General features: G+C 36.4%; 1 protein-coding gene across 4 annotated transcripts in view; it reads left to right on the top strand.

The window, feature by feature from the left end:
- Nucleotides 1–25041, top strand: part of GOLGB1 (golgin B1) — a 75046-nt gene that overhangs the window by 27942 nt on the left and 22063 nt on the right. For all 4 annotated transcript variants that reach the window (XM_043473099.1, XM_043473098.1, XM_043473100.1 and 1 more), the window contains 4 exons: nt 7746–7860; nt 10455–10528; nt 13544–18741; nt 19591–21502. In XM_043473099.1, coding sequence (XP_043329034.1) covers nt 7746–7860; nt 10455–10528; nt 13544–18741; nt 19591–21502 — 7299 coding nt within the window. The remainder of the gene's footprint in view (nt 1–7745; nt 7861–10454; nt 10529–13543; nt 18742–19590; nt 21503–25041) is intronic.

Raw genomic sequence — 25041 nt, 5'->3', positions numbered from 1 at the left:
TCAACGCTGTTCTCTCAAATCATCCCACCCTTTCCTTCCCCCACTGTGTCCAAAAGTCTGTTCTAAATGTGTGTGTCTCCTTTGCTGCCCTGCAAGTAGGCTTATCAGTACTGTCCTTCTAGATTCTGCATATTTGCATTAATATACAATATTTGTCTTTTTCTTTAACTTACTGCACTCTTTATAATAGGCTCTAGGTTCATCCACCTCATTAGAACTGATTCAAATGTGTTCCTTTTTATAGCAGACTAATATTCCATTATGTATATGTACCACAACTTCCTTATCCATTCATCTGTTTATGGGCATCTAGGTTGCTTTCATGTCCTAGCTATTGTAAATAGTACTGCTGTGAACATAGGGATATGTGTCTTTTTCAGTTATGGTTTCCTCAGAATATAATCTCAGTCATAGGATTGCTGGGTCATCTGGTATTTTTATTCCTAGTTTTTTAAGGAATCTCTATACTGTTCTTCATAGTGGCTGTATCAATTTGCATTCCCACCAACACTGTAAGTGGGTTCCCTTCTCTCCGCACTCTCTCCAGCATTTATTGTTTGTAGACTTTGATGACTGCCATTCTGACCACTGTGAGATGATACCTCATTGTAGTTTTGATTTGCATTTCTCTAATAGTGTTTGCTGTTGAGCATCTTTAATGTCTCTCAGCACTGGTTTGTAGTTTTGATTGGAGGAGTTATGCATGTTTTAGAATTTATTCTGAAATAGTTTATATTTTTTAATGCTGTTGTAGATGGAATTTATTCTCTTTTCATTTTCCAATTGTTTGTTGCTTGTATGTAAGTATACAATTGAATTTTGCTTATGTGAACTTGATATTTATTGTATTAGTTCTGGACTCTTTGTAGATTCCTTAGGATTTCCTACATAAACAGTCATGTCATCTGCAAATTAAGACAAGTTTGCTCCTTTCTAATCTTTATGCCTTTATTTCTTTTTCATTCAATGGCTAGGACATTCACAACATTGTTTAATAAAAGTGGTAATATTGGGCCTTCTGGCATTTTTCCTGATCTTAGGGGAAAGTATCCCATATCTTACCATTAGCTGTGCTGCTAGACTTAAGTCTTCCATGAATGTTCTTTATCAGATTGAGGATGTTCCCCTCAATTCCTAGTTTGGTAAGAATTGGTATTAGATTTTGCCAAATGCCTTATCTGCATTTATTGAAATGACCACATGGATTTTCTTCTTTATTCTGTTAATGTGGTACAGTACTTTAATGGATAAACCTAACTTGGTCATAAAATAATACACTTTTTATTTACTGCTGACTTTGATTTAATACTATTTTGTGGAGCATTTTTCTATGTGTACTTATAAAGGGTTTTAGTCCTGAACGTTTTCCTCTGTTTTGCAGTGCTTTGTCAGATTTTGGTGTTAGAGTTAATATGGCATCAAAAACACAAGTTGGCAAGTGTTCCGTTCTATTTTCTGGGAGTTTTTGTAAAATTGGTATTATTTCTCAAGAGTTTGAAAGAATTCACCATTGAAACCATCTGGGTCTGGAGTTGACAATGAATTTCTTCTGCAGATATGAGACTAATAAGATTTTCTTTTTCATCTTGTACCAGTTGGATTTTTGTTTTGTTTTGTCCATTTCATTGAAGATGTCAAATTTTTGTTATAATGGTGGTTGTAATATTCTCTTTTTATCTTTTTAATGCTTGTATACCCTGTGTAGTGATAACCACCTCTACCCTATTACTGTTTTTTTTAGATTAAGGTATAATTAACATATAACATTGTAGAAATTTAAGGTATCCAACTTGTTGATTTGATACTTATATATCTTGCAACAGAGTTACCACCATAGCATTAGTGAATACCTCCACCATGATACATAATTATCAGTTCTTTTCTGTCCTGAGAACATTTAAGATCTAATCTCTTAGCAACTTTGAAATGTATAATACATTATTGTTCATTATAATCACAATGCTGGGTATTAGATCTTCAAAACTTGTTCATCTTCTAACTGCAAATTTCTACTCTCTGATTTGTGGTTCATTTTCTTGATCAGACTAAACTAGAAATTGACTTTTTAAAAAAATATTTTCAAAGAACCAACTTTTAACCTTGTTAATTTTCTTTGTTTTCACTTTTACTGTTTTTTGATCCTTGGTATTTCTTTCTGTTTATTTGGTTTTACTTTTCTTTTTCTACCTTCTTAAGGTGTAACTTTATGTCAAACACTTCAGATCTTTTCTCATTTAAACGTTTAAAGTATACAGTTCCCTTTTAAGCACATGCTTTGATATGTTGTGTTTTTATCATTCAGTTTTTGAAGCATTTTCTAATTCTCCTTGTGATTTCATCTTTGATCATGGATTATTTAGAAGTGTGTTGTTTAATTATCCATATATTTGATTTTATTTATAGATATCTTGTTGTTATTATTGATTTCTAATTTAATTTCATTATGATCAGATAACATGTTCTATATTATCTCATTTCTTTGAAATTTATAGAGACTTGTTTTATGACACAGCACATGGTCTGTCTCGGTGAATATAGTTTGTGTGTGTGCCAAGTCACTTCAGTCGTGTCTGACTCTTTGTGATTCCATGGACTGCAGCCTGCCAGGCTCCTCTGTTCATGGGATTTTCCAGGCAAGAACACTGGAGTGGGTTGTCATTTCCTTCTCCTGGGGATCTTCTCAACCCAAAGATTGATGCCGAGTCTCCTGCATTGCAGGCAAATTCTTTACCATCTGAGCTACCAGGGAAGCTATACAATATAATATTGTATAAACATCACTTAAATCATAGTATTATTTAGGTTATCTTTGTTTTGACTGATTTTAGTCTAGTTGTTAAAACTAGACTAATTTTTTTAACAGTTGACAAAATTTAATATCTGTTCATAATAAGTTCTTAAGAAATTAAACATAGACAAATGTATCTCAATGTAATAAAGGCCATACATGACAAGTCCAGAGCTAACAATCAGGTTCAATGGTGAAAGGTTGAAAGATTTTCTCCTTCTATCGGGAACAAGACAAAGGTGCCTCCTCTTACCACTATTCTTCAACATAGTAATTCAGCATAGTTAAGGAAGTCCTTGAAAGATCTGGAATGGCCAAGCATTCCAGAGAAAGAACAAAGAAGGAAGTGTCAAATTCTGGATTTCATGAAGGAGCATCAAATTCTGGATTTCTTTTCAATTCTGAGTTTCAGAGATTAGGGGAGGGAATGAATGATGGAGACGGCTATTTTCTCTGCAAAGTCTGGAGCCTTCTATGGGGAAAACTATCTGGAGGTTTTTTCAACTCAATTCTGGAGCCAGGAGTAGGATGACTTGAGTTGGCTGACAGAGTCACATGCCCTTGTCTTGTGGCTTGGCTGGTATTTTTATTTCTATTTCTTGATTGGAATGATTCTATTTCTTCAGAAGAAATGGTTATTTCTTCTTCTAAACAGAAGGTTATGAGATTCCTCAAGTTCGAGAGGTCAGAAATCCAAAATCAGTTTCACTGGCCAGAAATCACAGTGTCTGTTGGGCTGCAAAGGAGGCTTTAGGAAAAAATTAATTTACTCACTTTTTCCAATGACTAGAGCTGTATTTCTTACACCCCATGGTTCCTGGTTGTTCTTCGATCTTTAATACCAGAAGTCTAGCATCTCATCTCAGTCATCAGGTTACCTTCCAACCCTCTCATCCTCAGCATATAATATATAGTTAAGTTTTGCTTTTTTACTTCTTCCCATAAGCTTTGCTTTGTCATTGGAGTGTTGAGTTGATTCAGTATAACTATTGACATGAATGATTTGTCTTTCATTTATGCCATCTTGGGGTTTTCTTCCTTCTGTTTTCTATTCCTGTCTTCTTCTATTTGATAATTTAAAGTTTTTTGAATTTTATTTTTACTTATATATTGACTTACTTTCCTTTTAAATAGCTGTATTATAGGTATAATTGACATACGATAATCTGCATACTTTTAAAGTGTACAACTTAATAAGTTTTGATGTATGCATGAAGCCATCACCACTATCAAGAAAATGAACATATTCATCACCCCCAAAGTTTCTCATGATCCCTTTTAATTTTTCTCTCACATCTCCCCCCAATCAAGCAACCACTGATCTTTCTGTCATTATAGTTTGTATTTTTTAGAATTTTTAATAAATTTCATGTGCTTTTTTTTCCCCTGACTTCTCTCACTCAGCATACTTATTCTGGTATTTATCCTATTGTATACAGCTAGAGTTCATTCCTTTGTATTATTGAGAATGTTGTAGATATCACAGTTTGGTTATCTGTTTACTTGTTGATGGGCAGATTTGGATTATTGACAGTTTTGGACTGTTACAAATAAAGCTTCTATGGATATTCTTTTAAAAATCTTTGTTTGGACCTGTGCTTTCTTTACTCTCAGTAAATACCTAGAAGTGACGTATCTGTATCATATGGGCAATTTTAAGACAGACATTGCCAGACAGTTTCCCAAAGTGGTATTACCATTTTCTGTCCCCATCAGCAGTGTATGAGAGTTCTGGGGATAAATCTCACTTGGTAGTTATGTATTATCCTTATACTTTCTTGGATTCAGTTGCTAAAATTTTGCTTTAAAGTTTTACATCTGTGTTATGATGAATATTTGTCTGTCTGTACTTTTCTGTAATATCTTTTCCTGGGTTTGCTCTATGTGTAAGCCTGGCCCTCTAGAATAAATTGGGGAGTATTCTTTCCTTTTCACTTCTTTGGAATGATTTTGTATAGACTTGGTATTATTTTTTCCTTAAATGTTTTGTGAAAATTCATCAGTGAAGCTGTCTAGTCTTGAAGTTTTCTTTGTGGAAGCATTTGTCTGTATAGATTCTGTTTGTTTCATAACTATTTGGCTATTTAGGTTATCTATTTGTTCTGGAGTGAGCTTTGGTATTTTAATATCTTTTAGGAGATTTGTCCATATAAAGTGTCAAATTTATAGGCAAAAAGTTATTCATAATAGTCTAATTATTCTTTTAACATACATAGAATCTGTAGTGACATTACCTCTTCCATTTCTGATACTGGTAATTTGTGTTTTCTTTCTTATGCAGGTAAGAGTTCCAGAGGTTTATTAATTTTTAGTAATCTCAAAACCAGCTTTGACTTCATTGATTCTGTCTTGTTCTCTATTTTCTATTTTATTGATTTCTGCTTTGATTTTCATTATTTCCTTTCTAACACTTTAGACTTGATTTCCTCATTTCTTAGCTTCTTAAGGTGAAAGCCAAGACCATTACTTTGAGACCTTTCTTATTTCTAATATAGGCATTTTGCATTTAAAATTCCCCCCTGAAATCTACTTTAGTAGCATCCCACAAATTTGGTTGTATTTTCATTTTCACTCAGTTAAAGCTACTAATTTTCCTTTTAATTTCTTCTTTGCCCCCTGAGTTTCTAAATACTTGGGGGTGATACATCTAGAGGTCTTTCTGTTATTGATTTTTATTTTAATTCTATTGTGATCAGAGCACATGCTTTATATGACTTGACTCTTAGAATTGATTGAGACTTGTTTTATGGCCCAGAATATTGTTTATTTTGTTTGATGTTGCATATGTACTTGAATATAGTCTGCTTTTGTTGGCTGGAATGTTTTATAAATGTCAATCATGTAAAGTTAGTCAATAGTGTTATTCAAGTGTACTATATCTTGCTGCTTCTCTGCCTGTTTGTTCTCTCAGTTATTGAAAGGAGTATTGAAATCTCATAGTTGTGAATGTATTTACAGTTCCCTCAGTTTTTGCATCGTATATTTTCAAGATGTGTTATTGGGGGCTTAAACATTTAACATGTTTATGTCTTCTTGATTATCAAGTGACCCATAGATATTATGAAATGATCTTCTTTATCCTTGGTAACATTCTTTGCTGTGAAATGTAATTTTGTCTGATATTAATATAGTTATTCTACTTTTTTGAGTAATATTAGCATGATGTATCTTTTTTCACTCTTTAACTTATTTTGTCTTTATATTTAAAGTTTATATGAAGTGTAGAGTTTGAATCTACTTCTTATCCAATTTGTCAATCTCTGCCCTTTACTTGGAGTGTTCAGATCATTTTTATTATCGTTGCCATTGATACCATTTTAAGTCTCTCACCTTGCTATTTGTTTTCCATGTTTCCAACTTTTTGCCTTTTACATTTTTACTTTTCCTTCCTTTAAAAAAATTGATTGAATGTTTTTTATGATCCTGTTTTTCTCACTTTCCAGCTTATTAGCTATAATTCTTTATTTTGTTACAATAGTGACTGCATTAGGGATTATGCTACTGTTGCTTAGTCACTTTAGTCATGTCCAGCTGTTTGCGACCCTATAGTCTATAGCCCTCCAGGCTCCTCTGTCTGTGGGATTCTCTAGGCAAGAGTACTAGAGTGGATTGCTATGACCTCCTCCAGGGGATCTTCCCAACCCAAGGATCGAACCCACATCTCTTATGTCTACCTGCATTGGCAGGCAGGTTCTTTATAACCTGGGAAGCCCATTAGGGATTATAGTTGCATTTTAATCACAGTTAACCTGCATATAATATTGTGCTGTTTCATGTGTAGAATAAAAACCTTACAGTTGTATACTTGTATTTCTTCATTCTTGGGACTTAGTTATTATTTTATTATACATATGTTATAAACAAAAAACACAAAAATATAACATGTTACAAACAAAATTTTTATTTTTGTTTAGTCAGTTATCTTTCAGGAGATTCAAATGATAAGAAAATAAATCTTAATTACCATTGCAGTTTCCATTTCTGGTGCTTTTCTTTAGGGTAGATCCAGAATTGGCAGTCTCTGTAGAGAGTCAAATGATAAATATCTTAGGCTTTTAGGCCATGACTTTATTTGCAAAAACAGGTAGAAGGCTCTAAACTTTGCCAAACTCTGGTGTAGTTTCTATTTCCATCTTGTGTCATTTTCCTTCTGCCCAAAGGACTTCCTTTAATGTGTGTGTGTACTCTCTTGAGCACACAAGTCTGCTGGTAAGGGGTTCTTATAGCTCTTGTGTGTTTGAAGAAATCTTTGTGCTCTGTAGTTTTTAAAAGATACCTAAAAGCTAACTATAGAATTTTATATTAATAGGTTTTTTCTTTTGATACTTGAAGGCTATTACTGCACTCTTTTTTCTTGCCTTTTTTTTTTAGTAAGAAATCTACTGTCATCTTTGTCTCTTTTTTTAAATTTCCTGATTGCTTTTAGGGTTTTATCACTGGTTTTGAACGCTTTGGTTATGATGTGCCTTCACATAGTTTTCTTCATGTTTTTTGTGCTTGGAATTTGCCTTTTGAATCTCTGTGTTTATAGTTTGCTTCAATCTGGAAAATTTTCTGCCATTAATTAGTCCACTATTTTTTCTGACTTCTCTCTTCCTTTGAAGACTCCATTTACACACATACTAGATTACTTGAAGTTTTTCCAGAACTCATAATGAGCTTTTAATTTTTTGAATTGAAAATTTTCTTTCGTGTGTAATAGACTTGGAAAATCCAGGCTTTGGTCTTAAATTCAAAAGTCAGTGAACTAGAAATTTGTGTGAAAGATTTCATCTTTCTATCTTCAGATGAAAAGCATTGCTTTAAAGATTACCCAGGCAGATAAGTAGATGCTATTTTTAAAGTATTTTCAAGGCTGGAGAACTTTTAGAACACAAAAATGCCAGAGGCTGTCTGGACATTAGTGTGAGAGTTTTGCACTGGAGAATCATTAATTTGTTGTCTTTCTACAATTTAGGCAGTCACTGAAGAGAGTATTGCCTTTTTGCAGAAGAGAGTGGTAGAACTAGAGAATGAAAAGGGAGCCTTGCTCCTTAATTCTGTAGAGCTGGAGGAGCTGAAAGCTGAGAATGGTACGTATAAATGAAAACCATAATTCTCTGACCTCTTAACCAACAACTTTTATCACTGTATATGTATAACATGTAGATTCTATGATAATACAGATCTTAGCACAGCTGATAGTTACTGAAGTTAGGATTAATACACAGTAAACAATTTGAACACAATACCAGTGTTTACATAAATATAACATTTTGCAGTATGGGCTTTAAATGCTGCAGGAGATCTGTATTATATTCATTTTGGAGTGGCCAAGGAATCGTCTCAGCTGTATGGCTTGAATAGGACCTTAATAAGACAATGACTTTTTAAATAGGTAAAATAGAGAAAGGACTTTTCCAGTAACAAATTTGTGGGATGAGGTAACAGAGATCAGTATAAATAAAGATTTAGAGGTAGAAGCCATTTTGGTTTTCGCTCATGCTATATACTGCTTAGAACCTTATCCTTTTTCTCTAGCCTGGCTATTTCTTGAACTCATCTTTCAGGCCTCAAGTAGGGCATTATCTTTTTGAGAAGTTGGTCCTAATCTCCCAAAGTTGGATTAAATGCATTTTTGTGCTTCTGAAATTCATTTTCAAGGGCAAGGGTCGTTTTTTTTTTTTTCCATCTTTTGCTTTACCCTTTACCAGGAACTAGAATAGTACCTGGCAAATGAGTGACTGCTGAATAATGTTTTGTTGGATTGAACTATCATTAGCGCTTTATTCTATTGAACTGTGTGTGAACAGTTAGTAAGAATGAAGATATACTTTTGTCACCTGCTTCACAAGGACCTTATAGCTTTAGTAACTTGTAGTTAATAATGCCTCACTTATCTAATTTATCCTGGAGTAACTGACTACCGTGCTTTAAGAGTGAGAATAAATACCAGGTAAAGTTCATACCATTTCCTAAAGTCTGTACCAAAATTTCCAACTTAACCATTTTGCAGTTCCATTTAGCTATAAACTAAGGTATGTAGGGATCATATACCTTTATTAGACTAGTCCTACCATTGCTGATAAAGAATACCACACATTCAACTCATTATTCAACCCACTTAAACCACTTCTCTGAGACCTTATTCATGATGTTTATTTTGCAGTTTTGCAAGCAGTCTCTGTCACTTTCATGTGGCTCAGTATGGTTGAGAGGTTACATGAGTTCCATTCTCTTTGCTCTTTACTGCAGGGGTCACTGGCCCTAAGATTTTCTGTATTAGTTTTCGTATCTGGTTACCCTTGTTTTATGAGTCATGTTCTATTAATATTAAACTCACCTTTTGTGCTTCCGTTTCTACCACTGTGCTCCTTCCTCAAATACTTGTGAAATGTCTGAACATATTATATACAGTCTTGCATTCATTTGTTTCATGAATGGTCACTTATTCATTCAGCAAATATCTGTGGTGCCTTTCCTATGTACTGGGGACTACTCTAGTTACTGAGGATACTGCTCTGAACATATTAGAAGACAAGACAGGCCATAAACATGTATATATGTAAGAAAATTTCAGAGAGTGGTAAATACTAGGATAAAAGTAGAACAGGCTACTTGCACATGTGCTTGGGGGAAGGAGAAAGTAGTGTCAGAGTGGTCAGGGTAGGCCTCTCTGATCACTGGTTACCTGAATGATGAAAAGGGGACAGCCCCACAAAAAGAGGCTGAGCAAATCTCCTTCCAAGCAGGGAAGAGCAGTGTAAACACCCTGAGGTGTGAATAAACTTGTTATGTTTGCAGATAGAAGCAAAGCCAGTGTTCTTGGAAGTAGAGTGAGCAAAAGGGGGGCAGTATAAAGTTTGTAGAATAAGTGGGGTCAAATCATGTGGGTCATATTAAAACACTTGGATGTAGTGTAAAAAATAAGCTTTTTTGTTTGTTTCGTATACTTGTCTTAGCTTCTCAGAAAGAGTATAAACTTCTTGGGGGCTTTTATTTTTATCCTCCAAGGTACTACTAATATTCAATATTAGTAATACTAATACTCAATATTTTTATCCTCCAAGGTACTACTACCCTTTTTAGATACCCACATTGTAATAAGACATGGGGTCGAACTCAGAAGACTGAATTCTGATCCTAGCTGTATGAACTAGCTGTAGGACATGTCATTTCTTTGTTTCCTCATATGGTCATTGAAGAGATTGGATAGCTCCCTTCTATGCTAAAATTTGATGTCCTTATGAACATATGTGAAAGAATGTAGAAGACATTTTAAGTGCTATATTAATGCATGATTTATAATATGAACACAGAAAAGTTATAGATAAGTTGCATTTATTTCCCTAGAATTCCCAAATTATGCTGCAGAAATAACTGCTTTTTGTCATGTGCTCTGGCTTTTTTCCCCCCTTTAAAGCCTTCTACTATTTATTATACTTCACTCAGGTTAATCATTAACACTTCTATCCTTCTATCTTATATCTCATCTTTTCATCTTCTTTTGCCACTTCTTTATTTTAATAAAATAAGTGTTTTATCTCCCCCAAACTATTCTGTCTGTTCTTTCCTCTTGGTTATTTCATGCATCTCAAATAGCCTCACACACATACATACCTCTGTTTTTTTTTCCCCAAACATATCTACATTTACCTTCTAAGGCTATTTATTTTGTGACTTTCAGAAAAACTGTCCTCTCAGATTACTCTCCTGGAGTCTCAGAAGAGAACTGGAGAGGTAGATAGAGAAGTCCATGAGGTAAGTGATGCATTCTTAAAATAATCAGAATATGAGCTTGATCAGGGGAGGTGGTTTCAAGCCTAAGCTTTTGTATAGTTTTCTAATGTCGACAGAGAATTACATTACCTAGAAAGTGAGATTTAAGAGAGTCGTAATGTTTATTATTTCTCATTTACTTTCATTTGTTTATAAATATTTGGACATTTTATTTGTTCTGAACCAATGCAAGTACAGTAGCATTTATTTGGGATTTGACATCCTATTTTGCATGCTGAGTTATTATTTATCTCAACTTCTTTGCCCATCTCAGAAAAGTTTCTCAGTAAAGAAATTAGGTAAAAATCTCCAGTCTCTCCCCACCACCCCCTTCTCATTTGGCAGTTTCACTTAGAATTATATTCAAAAGGTATCCTTAGAGAATGGTGTTTTTTATAACATGAAACTTATTATAAGAAATGTGTGATTGCTCAATATTCTGCTAATTTAAGATGACTGTTAGCTGTATTGTGTTTAATTGTCCTTCCATTTAGGAAGTCAGTGATAGGGAATTTCCTGGTGGTCCAGTGGTTAGGACTCCATGCTTTCACTGCCAAGGGCCTGGGTTTGATCCCTGATCAGGGAACTAAGATCACACAAGCCATGTGGCATGGCCAGGAGAGAAAAAAAACAGAAGTGAGTGATAGACTCATAAATGGCCTTGAGGAATAATGTAACTTCTTTACAATAGTGTCTGCTTACTTATTGTATTAGAATTCTCTAGAGAAACAAAATTAATAGGAAGTGAAATATATATAGACAGGGTTTATTTTAAGGAATTGGCTCATGTAATTGTGGAGGCTGACAAATTCAAAACTGCAGGGCAGGCTAGCTAGCACACTGGAGACCCAGAGAAAAGTTCCAGTTTGAATCTGAAGGTAGTCTGCAGACTTTCTTCTTTTTGGAAGAGGGCCATCATTTTTTGGTTATGGCCTTTAACCTATTAGGTGAAGCCCATCCACATTATGGAGAGCAGCCTGCTTTACTCAGAGTCTGCTGGTTTAAATCTTAACTTTATCTAAAAATACCTCAACAGAAACATTTGAAGTAATGTTTGACCAAGTATCTCAGTGTTGTGGGCTAACCAAGTTGAGGCATCAAGTTAACCTCCACATTTACATTCAATTACGTTTTCATATGATGTTCTGTTCACAAAACTGTGAAAAGTGGACTAAATTTTGAAAATAATTTTAACATTATATGGTTTCTGACAAATTATGAGAGTTTAGTAGTGAAAAATGAATCTTGTTTAGCCAAGGAGATGCTTAATGTTTTAAGATGCTTAGCAATTAATGTCTAGTGAAAACAAGAGAGTTCAGAATGGAAGAGCAGATAAGAAATACGAGAATCTATTAAGAAAAACAAAATATCCAGAAGGGAGAGCAAACAGGAAACAGCGGAAAAGGAAGGGGGAAAAAGCTCCACAGAAATTGTAAAAGGAAGGGTGACTAAGATAATTCCTTGGGATGAGAGAGAGTGACTAGAAAGTGTCCATAGAAAATGTAAGCACAGTCTAAAGGGGAAGACTAGTACAAGAAGGAAAAGTGAGAGTGGCTAGAAAGAGCAAAGTTTTCCAGTTTCTGCCCTCTGATGTATAATATTGACTTTAAAAAAAAAATCAAGCCAAAGTTAATTGAATTCTATAAATAGGATAGGGAGCAGCAGAGAATGAGACTAAGGGAAGGAAGAGAGTGAGTGAAGTGGCATGACAGATGGTAAAGAGGAAATAAGAATACTTAGGATATGAGAGAGACCAGAAAAAGGAGTTAATTATATTTCCATCTTCTGGCAAAAGTCATGCCTTGACTATATTAGATTTTTCATGTATGTAGGAATGGATAAATAGTAACGTTACATGAAGAAATTATAAAGGAACTTTTCCTCTGCTAAAAAAAAATGTCCAGTTTTGGTTTCCAGAAATTTGTGTATAAGTAATACAGAGAGTGAAGAAGTTTAAACGATTGAAAGTGCTAATGAAAAATGATGAGATAATAACTTTGTGTAAAGTAATATATAGTTCTAAAGTAATGATTTCTTTTACTCAGTGGCTGAATATGATCCAAGATAATAGGTAATGTTCATTGAGGGCTTACTATGTGCCAGCTTCTGCTAGTGAATGGCAGAGATGTGAACTCTGGCAGCTGAGCTGCAGAGCTTGTGCTCTTGGCCACCACATTGTTTGACAATCCCCTGTTTTTGTTTTTGTTTTTTCTCCTTCGTATCAAGTTGGAATTTTTTTAGGGAGGGGGAAGAAAAGCTGCTGTTGACAAAGATGGATATTTTGTTATGTATATGGTCCCCACACTCATTTAATAAGATACTAAATTTACCATGAAATTCACTGGTTTTTTCCCAGGAAGACAATTATTAGAAATAATTTATATAGATTGAGCAGCCTAATACAGTAAGCTTTGTAATAGTAACTTGGTTAATATTTTGTCAGACGGGTCCATAATTTTTTCCCAAGCCCCAGCAGAACTCTTCTTTGATTATTTTATCCTGGTAATTTATCTTAATCAACTTGTCTGATAATCTCTTTATCTGTTCACAGCTATCTTATCTAATACTTCCTATTCCAGTAGATAGTTTAGGAAAAGGAATCCTGTAACTTCCTTCTTGGCATGGGCTGAAACAAAAATTTATTTCTTGCTTCACTTTTTATTTGTAAGTAGTTCTTAGGAGAAATAAGCAGTTTTAATCTGAAGAAAAAGTTTCCCAAGTGAGGAATATTTAGAAAATGAGTCCCAGGTTTCCTTAGGTCTTATGAATATGACTTGACTTAGTGCTGGATTGACAGGATGCCCTCAGAGGTCCAAATTGGGAAATAAAAACTAATTTTAAAAGTATTTAGCAGTTTTGTGGTAGGAAAGTTTAGATGGAAAAGTTTTAGGTTTTGGAAAATGCACAAAATGCCAGTTTTTAGTTAGGCTCTTTTCTATAAAACATTTGATTGAGGTGTTTTGTTTTTTTTGTTTGTTTGTTTTTAAAAAATAACAGGTGAGCATGGTTGATATTACCAGGCTCAACAAAAGCAGTTTTTCTGCTGAGGAAAGTGGACAAGATGCCCTGGAGAACACATTTACTCAGAAGCATAAAGAACTATCTGTTTTATTGCTGGAAATGAAAGAAGCTCAAGAGGAGATTGCATTTCTTAAGTTGCAGCTTCAAGGCAAAAGGGCAGAAGGTGACCCTGAGTTCCTTGATCAGAAAGAAATGAAACAGATAGAGAGTGAAGGAATACCTCCAGTTAAAATGACAGTGTTGCTTGAAGATACAGGGCAGCATTTTCCACTGATGCCAGATAAAGAGAGCAGTCTCACAACAACTGAGAAAGAAGAGCAGACGAGCCCCGAAGACCAGCATAGACCATCTGAGGAAATATCTTTAAACAGCACTGGAGTGGAATTAAAATCAGCCAAGCAGGACAATGATGATAAACCCTCTTCTGCTGTCCCAGGTATTTGTCAGTGTCACCAGGATGAATTGGAAAGACTAAAAGGTCAAGTTTTGGAGCTTGAGGTAAACCTTCATAAAGCAGAAGACATCTATGAGAAAAACTTAGATGAGAAAGCTAGGGAAATAGGCATCCTAACTCAGCTGATTGAAGAGTTTAAGAAAAATGCTGAAGACACCAACAATGCTTTCACTGCTTTGTCTGAAGAAAGAGACCAGCTTCTTGCTCAGGTGAAGGAACTTTGTGTGGTAACGGAACTGAGGGCTCAGGTACAGCAACTAGAAGTGAACCTTGCAGAAGCAGAAAGGCAAAGAAGACTCGACTATGAAAGTCAGACTGCTCATCACGACTTGCTCACTGAACAGATCCACAGCCTCACCATAGAAGCCAAATCTAAAGATGTGAAGATTGAAGTTCTACAGAATGAACTAGATGGTGTGCAGGTTCAGTTTTCTGAGCAGAGTACTTTGATCAAAAGCCTGCAGAGCCAGCTGCAAAGGAAGGAAAGTGAAGTGCTTGAGGGGGCAGAACGTGAGAGGGAGGTCTCAAATAAGGTAGAAGAACTTTCACAGGCTCTTTCACAGAAGGAACTTGAAATAGCAAAAATGGATCAACTTTTACTAGAAAAAAAGAAAGATGTGGAAATACTCCAACAGACCATTGAAGAGAAGGATCAGCAAGTGACAGAAATCAGCTTTAGTATGACAGAGAAAATGGTTCAGCTTAATGAAGAGAAATTTTCTCTTGGGGTTGAAATAAAGACTCTTAAAGAACAGCTGAATTTATTATCCAGAGCTGAAGAGACCAAAAAAGAGCAGATGGAAGAAGATAAAGAAATTGTTTCGAGCATTAAACAGAATTATGATGAGTTGAGCCCAGCAGGGCTAATAAGTAAAGAAGAACTTCAACGTGAATTAGACCTTGTAAAGAAAGAAAGTGAGCAGAGAAAGAGAAAGCTCCAGGCTGCTCTTATTAATAGAAAGGAACTTCTACAGAAAGTTAGTAGATTAGAAGAGGAATTGGCCAAAGTGAAAGATGAACCCAGCAAAGAGATCCTACTCCATGAGAGTGAGAGAAGGGAAGTGGAGGAAGATAAAGAAAGCAAAAAAGACTTAGAAAAATGTGTGACTTCTAAGTGCCAAGAAATAGAAATGTCTTTAAAACAGATAATATCTGAGAAGGAAATGGAACTAGACCACATTAGGAAGGATTTGGAAGAAAAGGCAGCAATAGAAGAACAGTTACAGGCTATGGTCAAACAGATGAATCAGAATTTGCAGGAGAAGACAAACCAGATAGATCTGCTCCAAGCAGAAGTCATTGAAAACCAAGCAATTATCCAGAAGTTAACCACAGGTAACAAGGATGCAGGTGATGGAGACTCAGCAGCACCTGTAAAAGAAGCCGTGGCCATCAGTCCGCTTGGTGCAGCTAGTGGAGAACACTGGAAACCAGAACTGGAACAAAAAATAGTGGACCTTGAAAAAGAAAAGGAGCAACTTCAAAAGAAGCTACAGGAAGTATTAACTTCTCGCAAGGTGATTCTAAAAAAGGCACAGGAGAAAGAAAGACATCTTAGGGAGGAGCTAAAGCAACAGAAGGATGACTATAATCGCTTGCAAGAACAGTTTGATGAGCAAAGCAAGGAAAATGAGAACATTGGGGACCAACTAAAACAACTGCAGATTCAAATACAGGAATCTATGGACAGAAAACTCCCAGGCAGTGGCCAGCAGGAACCAGGCTCTCCCACTCAAGGTTTAGAAGAACCTTTATTCAAAGCCATAAAACAGCAGCCTGTTCAATCTGTTTCAGAGACTGACTTGCACCCAGACTGTCCTTCTCATCTTGGAGATACAAATGCTCTGCAGGGCAATACTGCTATTGCCCAGATTAAGACCCAGCTGAAAGAAATAGAGGCTGAGAAAGAGGAGTTAGAGTTAAAGGTTAACTCTACAATAAATGAGCTGACTAAAAAATCAGAAGAGGTATTTCAGTTACAAGAGCAGATAAATAAACAGGATTTAGAAATCCAAAGTCTGAAGGCAGAGTCCTGTGAAGCTGAAGCCCACGCAGAAACCCTGAGGCAAAAACTGGAAAGCAGTCAACTAGAGATCGCTGGACTAGAGCAGTTAAGAGAATTGAAGCCTGAACTAGATGAACTGCAAAAACTCATAAGCAAAAAGGATGAAGAAGTTAGATACCTTTCTGGACTGCTTAGTGAAAAGGAAACAGCCCTTACTAAAGTACAAACGGAGATAATAGAACAAGAGGATTTAGTAAAGGCACTGCATACACAGCTGGAAATGCAAGCCAAAGAACATGATGAGAAGATAAAGCAGTTCCAGGTGGAGCTTTGCGAACTGAAGCAGAAACCAGAAGAGACCAGAGAAGAAAGTAAAGCAAAACAGCAAATACAGAGGAAACTGCAAGCTGCGCTCATTTCCCGAAAAGAAGCGCTAAAAGAAAACAAAGGTCTCCAGGAGGAGTTGTCTTTGGCCAGAGACACCATTGAGCATCTCACTAAGTCTCTGGCAGATGTGGAAAACCAAGTTTCTGCTCAAAATAGAGAAAAAGATGTATTCTTAGGAAAGTTAGCTCTTCTTCAGGAAGAAAGAGACAAACTCATTGCAGAAGTGGACAGATCTTTAATGGAAAATCAAAGTCTCAGTGGTTCTTGTGAAAGTCTGAAATTAGCACTGGAGGGTCTTACTGAAGACAAGGAAAACTTAATGAAGGAAATTGAATCTTTGAAGTGTTCCAAGATTGCAGAAAGCACTGAGTGGCAAGAGAAACACCAAGAATTGCAAAAGGAATATGAAATTCTTCTGCAGTCCTATGAGAATGTTAGTAATGAGGCAGAAAGAATTCAGCATGTAGTGGAAACTGTGAGGCAGGAGAAGCAGGAACTTTATGGCAGGTTAAGAAGCACAGAAGCAAACAAGAAAGAAACAGAAAAGCAGTTGCAGGAAGCTGAACAGGAAATGGAGGAGATGAAAGAAAAGATGAGAAAGTTTGCTAAATCTAAACAGCAGAAAATCCTAGAGCTGGAAGAAGAGAATGAGCGGCTTAGAGCAGAGGTACATCCTGCGGGAGATACATCTAAAGATAGTATGGAAGCACTTCTTTCTTCCAATTCCGACATGAAGGAGGAGCTGGAAAGTGTCAAAACAGAATATAAAACCCTTTCTAAGGAGTTTGAGGCCTTAAAGGCAGAGAAGGACTCTTTAAGTGAAGAGATTCAACATTTAAAGCATCAGATAGAAGATAATGTATCCAAACAAGCTAGTCTGGAGCCCATTGAGAGGCATGACAACCAGATGGCTGTCACTGAGGAGGCAACCCCATCTGCTCCAGGTGAGGCTGATGAGCAAGACTCCCCAGGTACAAACACGAGGCCTGAAAATTTAGAATCCACTCTATCAGAGAACAGTACCAAGCCTGACCTATGTGAGAATGTCAGCTTACATGATGAAATTAATAACTACCTTCAGCAAATTGATCAGCTCAAAGAAAGAATCACTGAATTAGAGGAAGGCAGGCAGAAAGACAAGGAATTTAGCCAGAATTTAGAAAATGAGAGAGATACTTTATTGAGTCAAATAGCAGCAAAGGACGGTGAACTAAAAATGCTTCAGGAAGAAGTAACCAAAATAAACCTGTTAAATCAGCAAACCCAAGAAGAACTTGCCAGAGTTACCAAGTTAAAGGAGACAGCAGAAGAAGAGAAAGATGATTTGGAAGAGAGGCTTATGAATCAATTAGCAGAACTTAATGGAAGCATTGGGAATTATTATCAGGATGTTACAGATGCCCAGATCAAAAACGAGCTACTAGAATCTGAAATGCAGAACCTTAAAAAGTGTGTGAGTGAACTGGAAGAAGAAAAGCAACAGTTAGTCAAGGAGAAAACTAAGGTGGAATCAGAAATAAGAAAGGAATATATGGAGAAAATACAAGGAGCTCAGAAGGGACCTGGCAATAAAAGCCATGCGAAGGAACTTCAGGAGCTGCTGAAAGAAAAACAGCAAGAAGTAAAGCAGCTGCAGACGGATTGTATTAGGTACCAAGAGAAAATCAGTGCCCTGGAGAGAACTGTTAAGGCTCTGGAATTTGTTCAGACCGAGTCCCAAAAAGATTTGGAAATAACCAAAGAAAATCTGGCTCAAGCCAATGAACACCGCAAGAAGGCAGAATCAGAATTAGCTAGCTTCAAAGTACTGCTAGATGACACTCAAAGTGAAGCAGCAAGGGTCCTAGCAGACAATCTCAAGTTGAAAAAGGAGCTTCAGTCAAATAAAGAATCCATTAAAAGCCAAATGAAACAAAAGGATGAAGATCTGGAGCGAAGACTGGAGCAAATAGAGGAGAAACACCTGAAAGAGAAGAAGAATATGCAAGAGAAACTGGATGCTTTGCGTAGAGAAAAAGTCCATTTAGAAGAGACGTTTGGAGAGGTTCAGCTCACTTTGAACAAGAAAGACAAGGAAGTTAAGCAACTTCAGGAAAACCTGGATAGTACTGTGGCCCAGCTCGCAGCTTTCACTAAGAGCATGTCTTCCCTCCAGGATGATCGGGACAGGGTGATAGATGAAGCCAAAAAGTGGGAGAGGAAGTTCAGTGATGCTATTCAGACCAAAGAAGAAGAAATTAGACTTAAAGAGGAGAATTGCAGCGTTCTAAAGGATCAGCTTAGGCAGATGTCCATCCATATGGAGGAATTGAAGATCAACATTTCCAGGTAAATGAATAATAGCTCTTTTAGCTCTTCCAAAGGAAATTGAAGGCAAAGGAAGTCATAAACTATTGCCATTCCCTTTAATATTATGGGACTAATTTTGGTCTAAATTCCCCCCAGAAGATGTATTCCCTCTCACTTCCGTCTCGCCGTCTCTCTGTTTTTTTGCAAATGACTTCCTGCTACAACTTGTCTTGGTGTGAAAAATTCACATTTACTTCTCTACCCATCTTTCTCTTGAGAGATGTCTTAGACTTTTTCCTTTCTTTTCATTTTCATTTCTACTGTCCTTGCCCATCTCTGAATTTTTACCATAGTATAAATTTCTATACTTTCGAATTATTGCCTTAGCCTCTGAAATGATCTCTTCTTTTCTCTTCCCCATGTTCTACATCAATTCATATTGCATATGCCTGCTGGAGTTATTTTCCTCAAACTCCAGTTTTAAATAGTTCAGGAACTAACAGCATCCCCACACCATACTCTTTCATTTTTAGTAGAATCCCTCTGCTCAGAGACAGATTTCCTCATTTGCCTCTCATACCAAGATTATTTCATTAAGGGGCCAGACAACAGCTTATCTAGAACCAAGTACAAAATTGGGGGCACTCTTCAGAGTATCCAAACTCACGTCACTAAATTAACAACATACTTTGGAGTTTATTTTTATATAAATTCTCAGATGCAATATACCTTTAATACAGAACATTCAGTAGAACTAATACCTCTTTATTAGAAACACCTTCAATTATGAATGTTTATTGATTTGTAGATCTGAGTACCTGTTTTGTTTCTTAGGCATCAAGTACTTTTCCATTGAAATCTGTAATTAATGACCTTCTTTTTTTCTAGGCTGGAGCATGACAAACAGATGTGGGAGTCCAAAGCTCAGACAGAGGTCCAGATTCAGCAGAAGGTCTGTGATACTCTGCAAGGAGAAAACAAAGAACTTTTGTCCCAGCTCGAAGAGACTCAAAATCTATACCGTAGTTCTCAGGATGATTTAGCTAAGTTGGAATCAGAACTGAAGATTCTCAGAGACCAGTCAACTGATTTAAATAACTCTCTAGAAAAATTTAAGGAAAATAAAGAAAATTTGGAAGGGATCATAAAGCAGAAAGAAGCTGATATCCAGAATTGTAAGTTCAGTTATGAGCAGCTGGAGACTGATCTTCAGGCCTCCAGGCAACTGACCAGTAGGCTGCATGAAGAAATAAACATGAAGGAGCAAAAGATTATAAGCCTGCTTTCTGCCAAGGAACAGGCAGTCCAAGTGGCTGTGGCTGAACTGCATCAGCAGCATGATAAAGAAATTAAAGAACTGGAAAATCTGCTGTCCCAGGAGGAAGAGGAGAACACTGTCTTAGAAGAGGAGAACAAAAAAGCTGTTGACAGAACCAATCAGCTTATGGAGACACTGAAAAACATGAAAAAGGAGAACATGCAGCAGAAGGCTCAGTTGAATTCCTTCGTTAAATCCATGTCTTCTCTCCAGGATGACCGAGACCGCATAGTCAGTGACTACCAACAGCTGGAAGAACGACATCTCTCTGTGATCTTGGAAAAAGACCAACTCATTCAAGATGCTGCTACTGAGAATAATAAGCTGAAGGAAGAAATCCGATGCTTGAGAAGTCATATGGATGACCTTAATTCTGAGAATGCCAAGCTCAATGCAGAGCTGATCCAGTATAGAGAAGACCTGAACCAAGTGTTATCGAAGAAAGACTGTCAGCAAAAGCAGCTCCTTGAAGCTCAGCTTCAGCAGACCAAGGAGCTGCAAGGTGAATATGCTAAATTAGAAGCAAAGCTCAAGGAGTCTGAGGAAGCAAGGGGGGAGTTGCAGAGGTCCTCTCTTGCCCTCCAGGAGGAAAAACAAGATTTAGCTAAAGAGACTGAGAGCTTGAAAGTCTCTCTGTCGCAATTAAAGAAACAGTTGACAGCCTTGCAAGAAGAAGGTACTCTAGGAATATTTCAGGCCCAATTAAAAGCCAAAGAAGAAGAGGTACAGAAGTTAAGTACTGTCCTTTCTTCCTCTCAGAAGAGAGTTATAGAACTGGAAGAGGATTTGGTTCATGTTCAGAAGGAAGCTGCCAAGAAGGTAGGTGAAATTGAAGACAAACTGAAGAAAGAATTGAAGCACCTTCATCACGATGCAGGGATAATGCGCAATGAAACTGAAACAGCAGAAGAGAGGGTGGCGGAGCTAGCAAGAGATCTGGTAGAGATGGAACAGAAGTTACTCGTGGTCACCAAAGAAAATAAAGATCTCACAGCACAAATCCAGTCTTTTGGAAGGTCAATGAGTTCCCTACAAAACAGTAGAGATCAGGCCCATGAGGAACTTGAGGAACTAAAAAGGAAATATGAGGCCAGTCTGAAGGAGTTGGCACAGCTGAGAGAACAGGGCCTCGTAAGCAGGGAGAGAGATGTTCTTGTTTCTAAAGCTGCATTTCCAGTGATTTCCACTGAGGATAACAGCTTGCCCCACCTTGAGAAACTTAACCAGCAGCTTCTGTCCAAAGATGAGCAACTGCTTCACTTGTCCTCACAACTGGAAGATTCTTACAACCAAGTGCAGTCCTTTTCCAAGGCTATGGCCAGCCTGCAGAATGAGAGAGAGCGCCTGTTGAGTGAACTGGAGAGATTCCGCAAGTCAGAGGATGGGAGGCAGAGGTCTGCAGCCCCACCTGCAACCAGCCCTGCTGAAGTACAGAGTTTAAAAAAAGCTATGTCATCACTCCAAAATGACCGGGACCGACTAGTGAGTGTTTAGTTTTTTCTTCCCAATCTTCTTCTGAGAGTTTTTGAAACTTTCTTTAAATTGATTTTCATTTTTACAGAAAATGGTAAAAATTTTTATTCATTTTAACTTGGTGTTCTGGGATGATCTCATACACCCCACAGATTGTTTTTGGTCTTAGAGAAACATTATTTAAATTACTTTAAATCTGCCATTGCTGTTTTAAAAAAATTACAGATTTCCTTTGCACAGAACTCACCATTGGGTCACAAAAGGACTAAGAGATAGAGAGCTATTTAATATATTTTATACACACACACACACACACACACAGATGTTTCCAGAATTTGTCGTAGTTTAATTGAATGAAAGTATTGGGATCACTTAAGTGCCATGTTGTTACACTGATAGTTTAGTAACGTGTGGTAGAATTAAGGGTAAAGAGGACTCAGCTTATTTTGTACTTATCTAAACGCAACCCTAATTTGTAAAAAAAAAAAAAAAAAAGTTAAATGTAAAAGGGATTAATTTAAATAATTTTACATGACTGTTTAGTAAAGTTTATTTGCAGACTGAACCATTTTCCCCACTTCCCTTTATATATCCAACTTCTTTTTTTTTTTTTAATTTTAGAGAAAGATAAGGAAGATCTCCAGTGTTAAATTTTTACTGCTTTTAAGAGGGTCCCATAGTTTAATCCAGGTCATTTTTTTTTTTCCTGAAAACTTGCAGATCATCAAAATTTAGAGGCAAAACTGGAACTGTATGAGCCCAGCCAGGCTGTCAGGATTCTACTTTGTGACATTATTCTTTTCACTTTCATGACAGTTTCTTAACTCTTTCTAGGCCATATACTCAAAAGGGCAATAACTTGAACTTCAAAAGGCTAAATTTTCTATTTTTAAATCCAGAATATGAAAATTCTAGTTTTTAAGATTAGCCCAGGGGGGAAAAATCATTTCTCCTAAACTGTAAAGTCTTATGCAGATCTTTTCTCTTGGTAGGTAATGTGTTCCTTCATATTACATTTAATACTGAATATTTATAGACAATCTTCTTTCCTTTTTGTAATCTGAACAAAGCCTCCCTTTTCAGCTACAATTTTGACATTAATACAGTTTAGACATATTTATTTTGATTTTTAAAATAGTTTCAGTTTAGCTGTCTTTGTTCTAGAAGCTTAACCTTTTGTCATTGTTTTCAGAATGCAAATTCAAAAAGTTTTCTTCAGAACCATATATACCTCACATATAGTTTATAGCAGAGGTCCCCAGCCTCCAGATGCAGACCAGTATCTCCTGTCAGATTAGCAGTGGCATGAGATTAGAAATAAAGTGCACAATAAAAGTAATGTGCTTGAATCATCCCCAAACCATCCCCACCCCACCCCACCCCCCGTCGTGGAAAACTGTCTTCCATGAAACTGGTCCCTGGTGCCAAATAGGTTGGGGACTGCTGACTTGTCCAGGTGTTGATTATCTTCTAGGTCAAAATTTTTTCCTGAAAGCTGTTAGGATGGATTCAGAATTAGCTATGTTTTATTCAATGAGTTGCTTTACTATTTTTAGCTATTATAAATACTAGGGGCTAAACTTTCTATCTCTTAACCCCTGTTCTATTAATACCTTTTTGTCTGCTGGGTATTTACAAGCCAAAGCATTTTTTATTTATTTGTTTTTTTCTTAATATATATATTTATTGAAGTACAGTTGACTTACAATGTTTTAGGTGCACAGCAAGGTGATTTAGTTATATATATACACATATATTATTTTTGAAATTATTTTTCATTATAGGTTATTATAAGATATTGACTATAGTTCCCTGTGCTATAAAACCAGCATGTTTTAATTTCCATATAAATCATAGTAATGTTCTTCTGTTTCCTAAGGCTCGTAACTATCTATGGTTTTATTTCATTTAATCATCAAAGTCTATCATTTCTTTTTTAAAAATTTTTGTACAATTCTTAAAGGTTACTTTTGATTTACAGTTGTTACAAAATATTGGCTGTATTCCTGCATTGAGCCTATCTAGGGTCTATCATTTCTTTATTCATAGTGTGCCTCAAATATTTCTTTTTCCTTTCCATCATCAACACCTTAGGATAAATTTTTAACACTTTACCCTAAATGGCTATAATATTGGTGCTCCCAGTTGTCACCCCTCATTGCTGAATACATTTTTCTAAAACTACTCTCTTATTACTGCATTGTTCAGTAACCTTTAAAAATTATTCTATCTCTAAAATATGGTTAGGATTCAAACCTCTTGGTCTGGTTTTAAGACCCTATGGTTTGGCCTGTCTTTCCAGCATCCCCTTTTACTGCTTCCCTACTCCTACTCTTAATGTCAGCCATCTGATCTACTCACCCACAAACTGGTCTACTTACCCACATTACTATCCTCTGAACAAAAATGTCCTCTCCATTTTCCTTTTTGGAGCAAATATTCCTACTCTTTAAAGGTTGCTCCAGAGCTTAGATCCTCTGGTCACATTTCCAGATCACTTGATTGTCTATTACCTTCTGTCTATACTTCCCTTATGCTTCTCTTTTCTTTTGTCCCATGTTGTCTTGATATATATGGGTGTGTGTGTTTGTGTGTGTAAAATTTCTATACCCTTATTTTTTTTATTGCACCATTTAAATTTCAAACTCCTGGTAAATGTCATGTCTTATACTTGTTTGTATTTCACATGGTTTTTAGCAGAAGGGTAGTTAATCATATGGTAGATAATCAACAATTGTGGTGGATATTCTCTATCAGTGTGGTTGTTACTGATAATAGAGAAATAGGTTGTTACAAAATAGAGAAAATACTGTTTTCTCTATTTTGTGAAATTGGCATGTAGGGAGATTATAGGAACTTTCGAGACTGAGGCTTTTATATCTGCCATGACTGAATCATAAAGCCTAAGCAGGGTTATAAATCACATGAAGGCCTGACAGTCTGACTCAGTGATATTGCATACAGGCTCTGCCAGTCTGCTGAGGCCTTTCTGCATACTTACTGAATTATTGTTAACTCCATCGACTCTTCTTTTCCACGCATCTTGTTCTCACTCTGTCTCATGAGCATTGAAATTTCTAGTCTCTCAGCCACTGGCTGCATGTATGATAACATTTCAATCACTGTCAGTTTAAATATTTAGCCCAGGCCAGCAAATCGTCACTTCTGCCTAGACTAGACTTCCTTTCTCTCAGGACCACCCAAGGGAGGAGCTCAGTTTGAAAGGAGCTCAGGTTACTTTGGTCCTCTTCTTTCCATAGTTAATCAAAGGGAAGTTTCCCAAATAAAGTCTGAGGGTCTAAGTGGCAAGGAGTTAATAACCCAGGGGATTCTACTAGGGTGTAACAGACAACTCTGGAAACATTTTGGAGTTTCATCACCCAAACTTCCTTAGGACTTTCCCATAATCAAATGAAGCACTTAGGCAGTTCCTGCCTAAAGGCTGGAGAGCAAATCTCTAGAAGTGCCTTTTCGTTCGTATGTGCACATACGAAGTTCAGTCTGAAAATGATTTGAGGTAGCATTTAAAGATATGAGGGGCTTCCCAT

This window comes from Cervus canadensis, chromosome 7 (genome assembly GCF_019320065.1).
Source record: "Cervus canadensis isolate Bull #8, Minnesota chromosome 7, ASM1932006v1, whole genome shotgun sequence".
In the NCBI taxonomy this organism is placed as follows: Eukaryota; Metazoa; Chordata; class Mammalia; order Artiodactyla; family Cervidae; genus Cervus; species Cervus canadensis.
The sequence above is the reverse complement of the archived record's forward strand: the minus strand, read 5'-3'. Positions and strand labels throughout refer to the sequence as shown.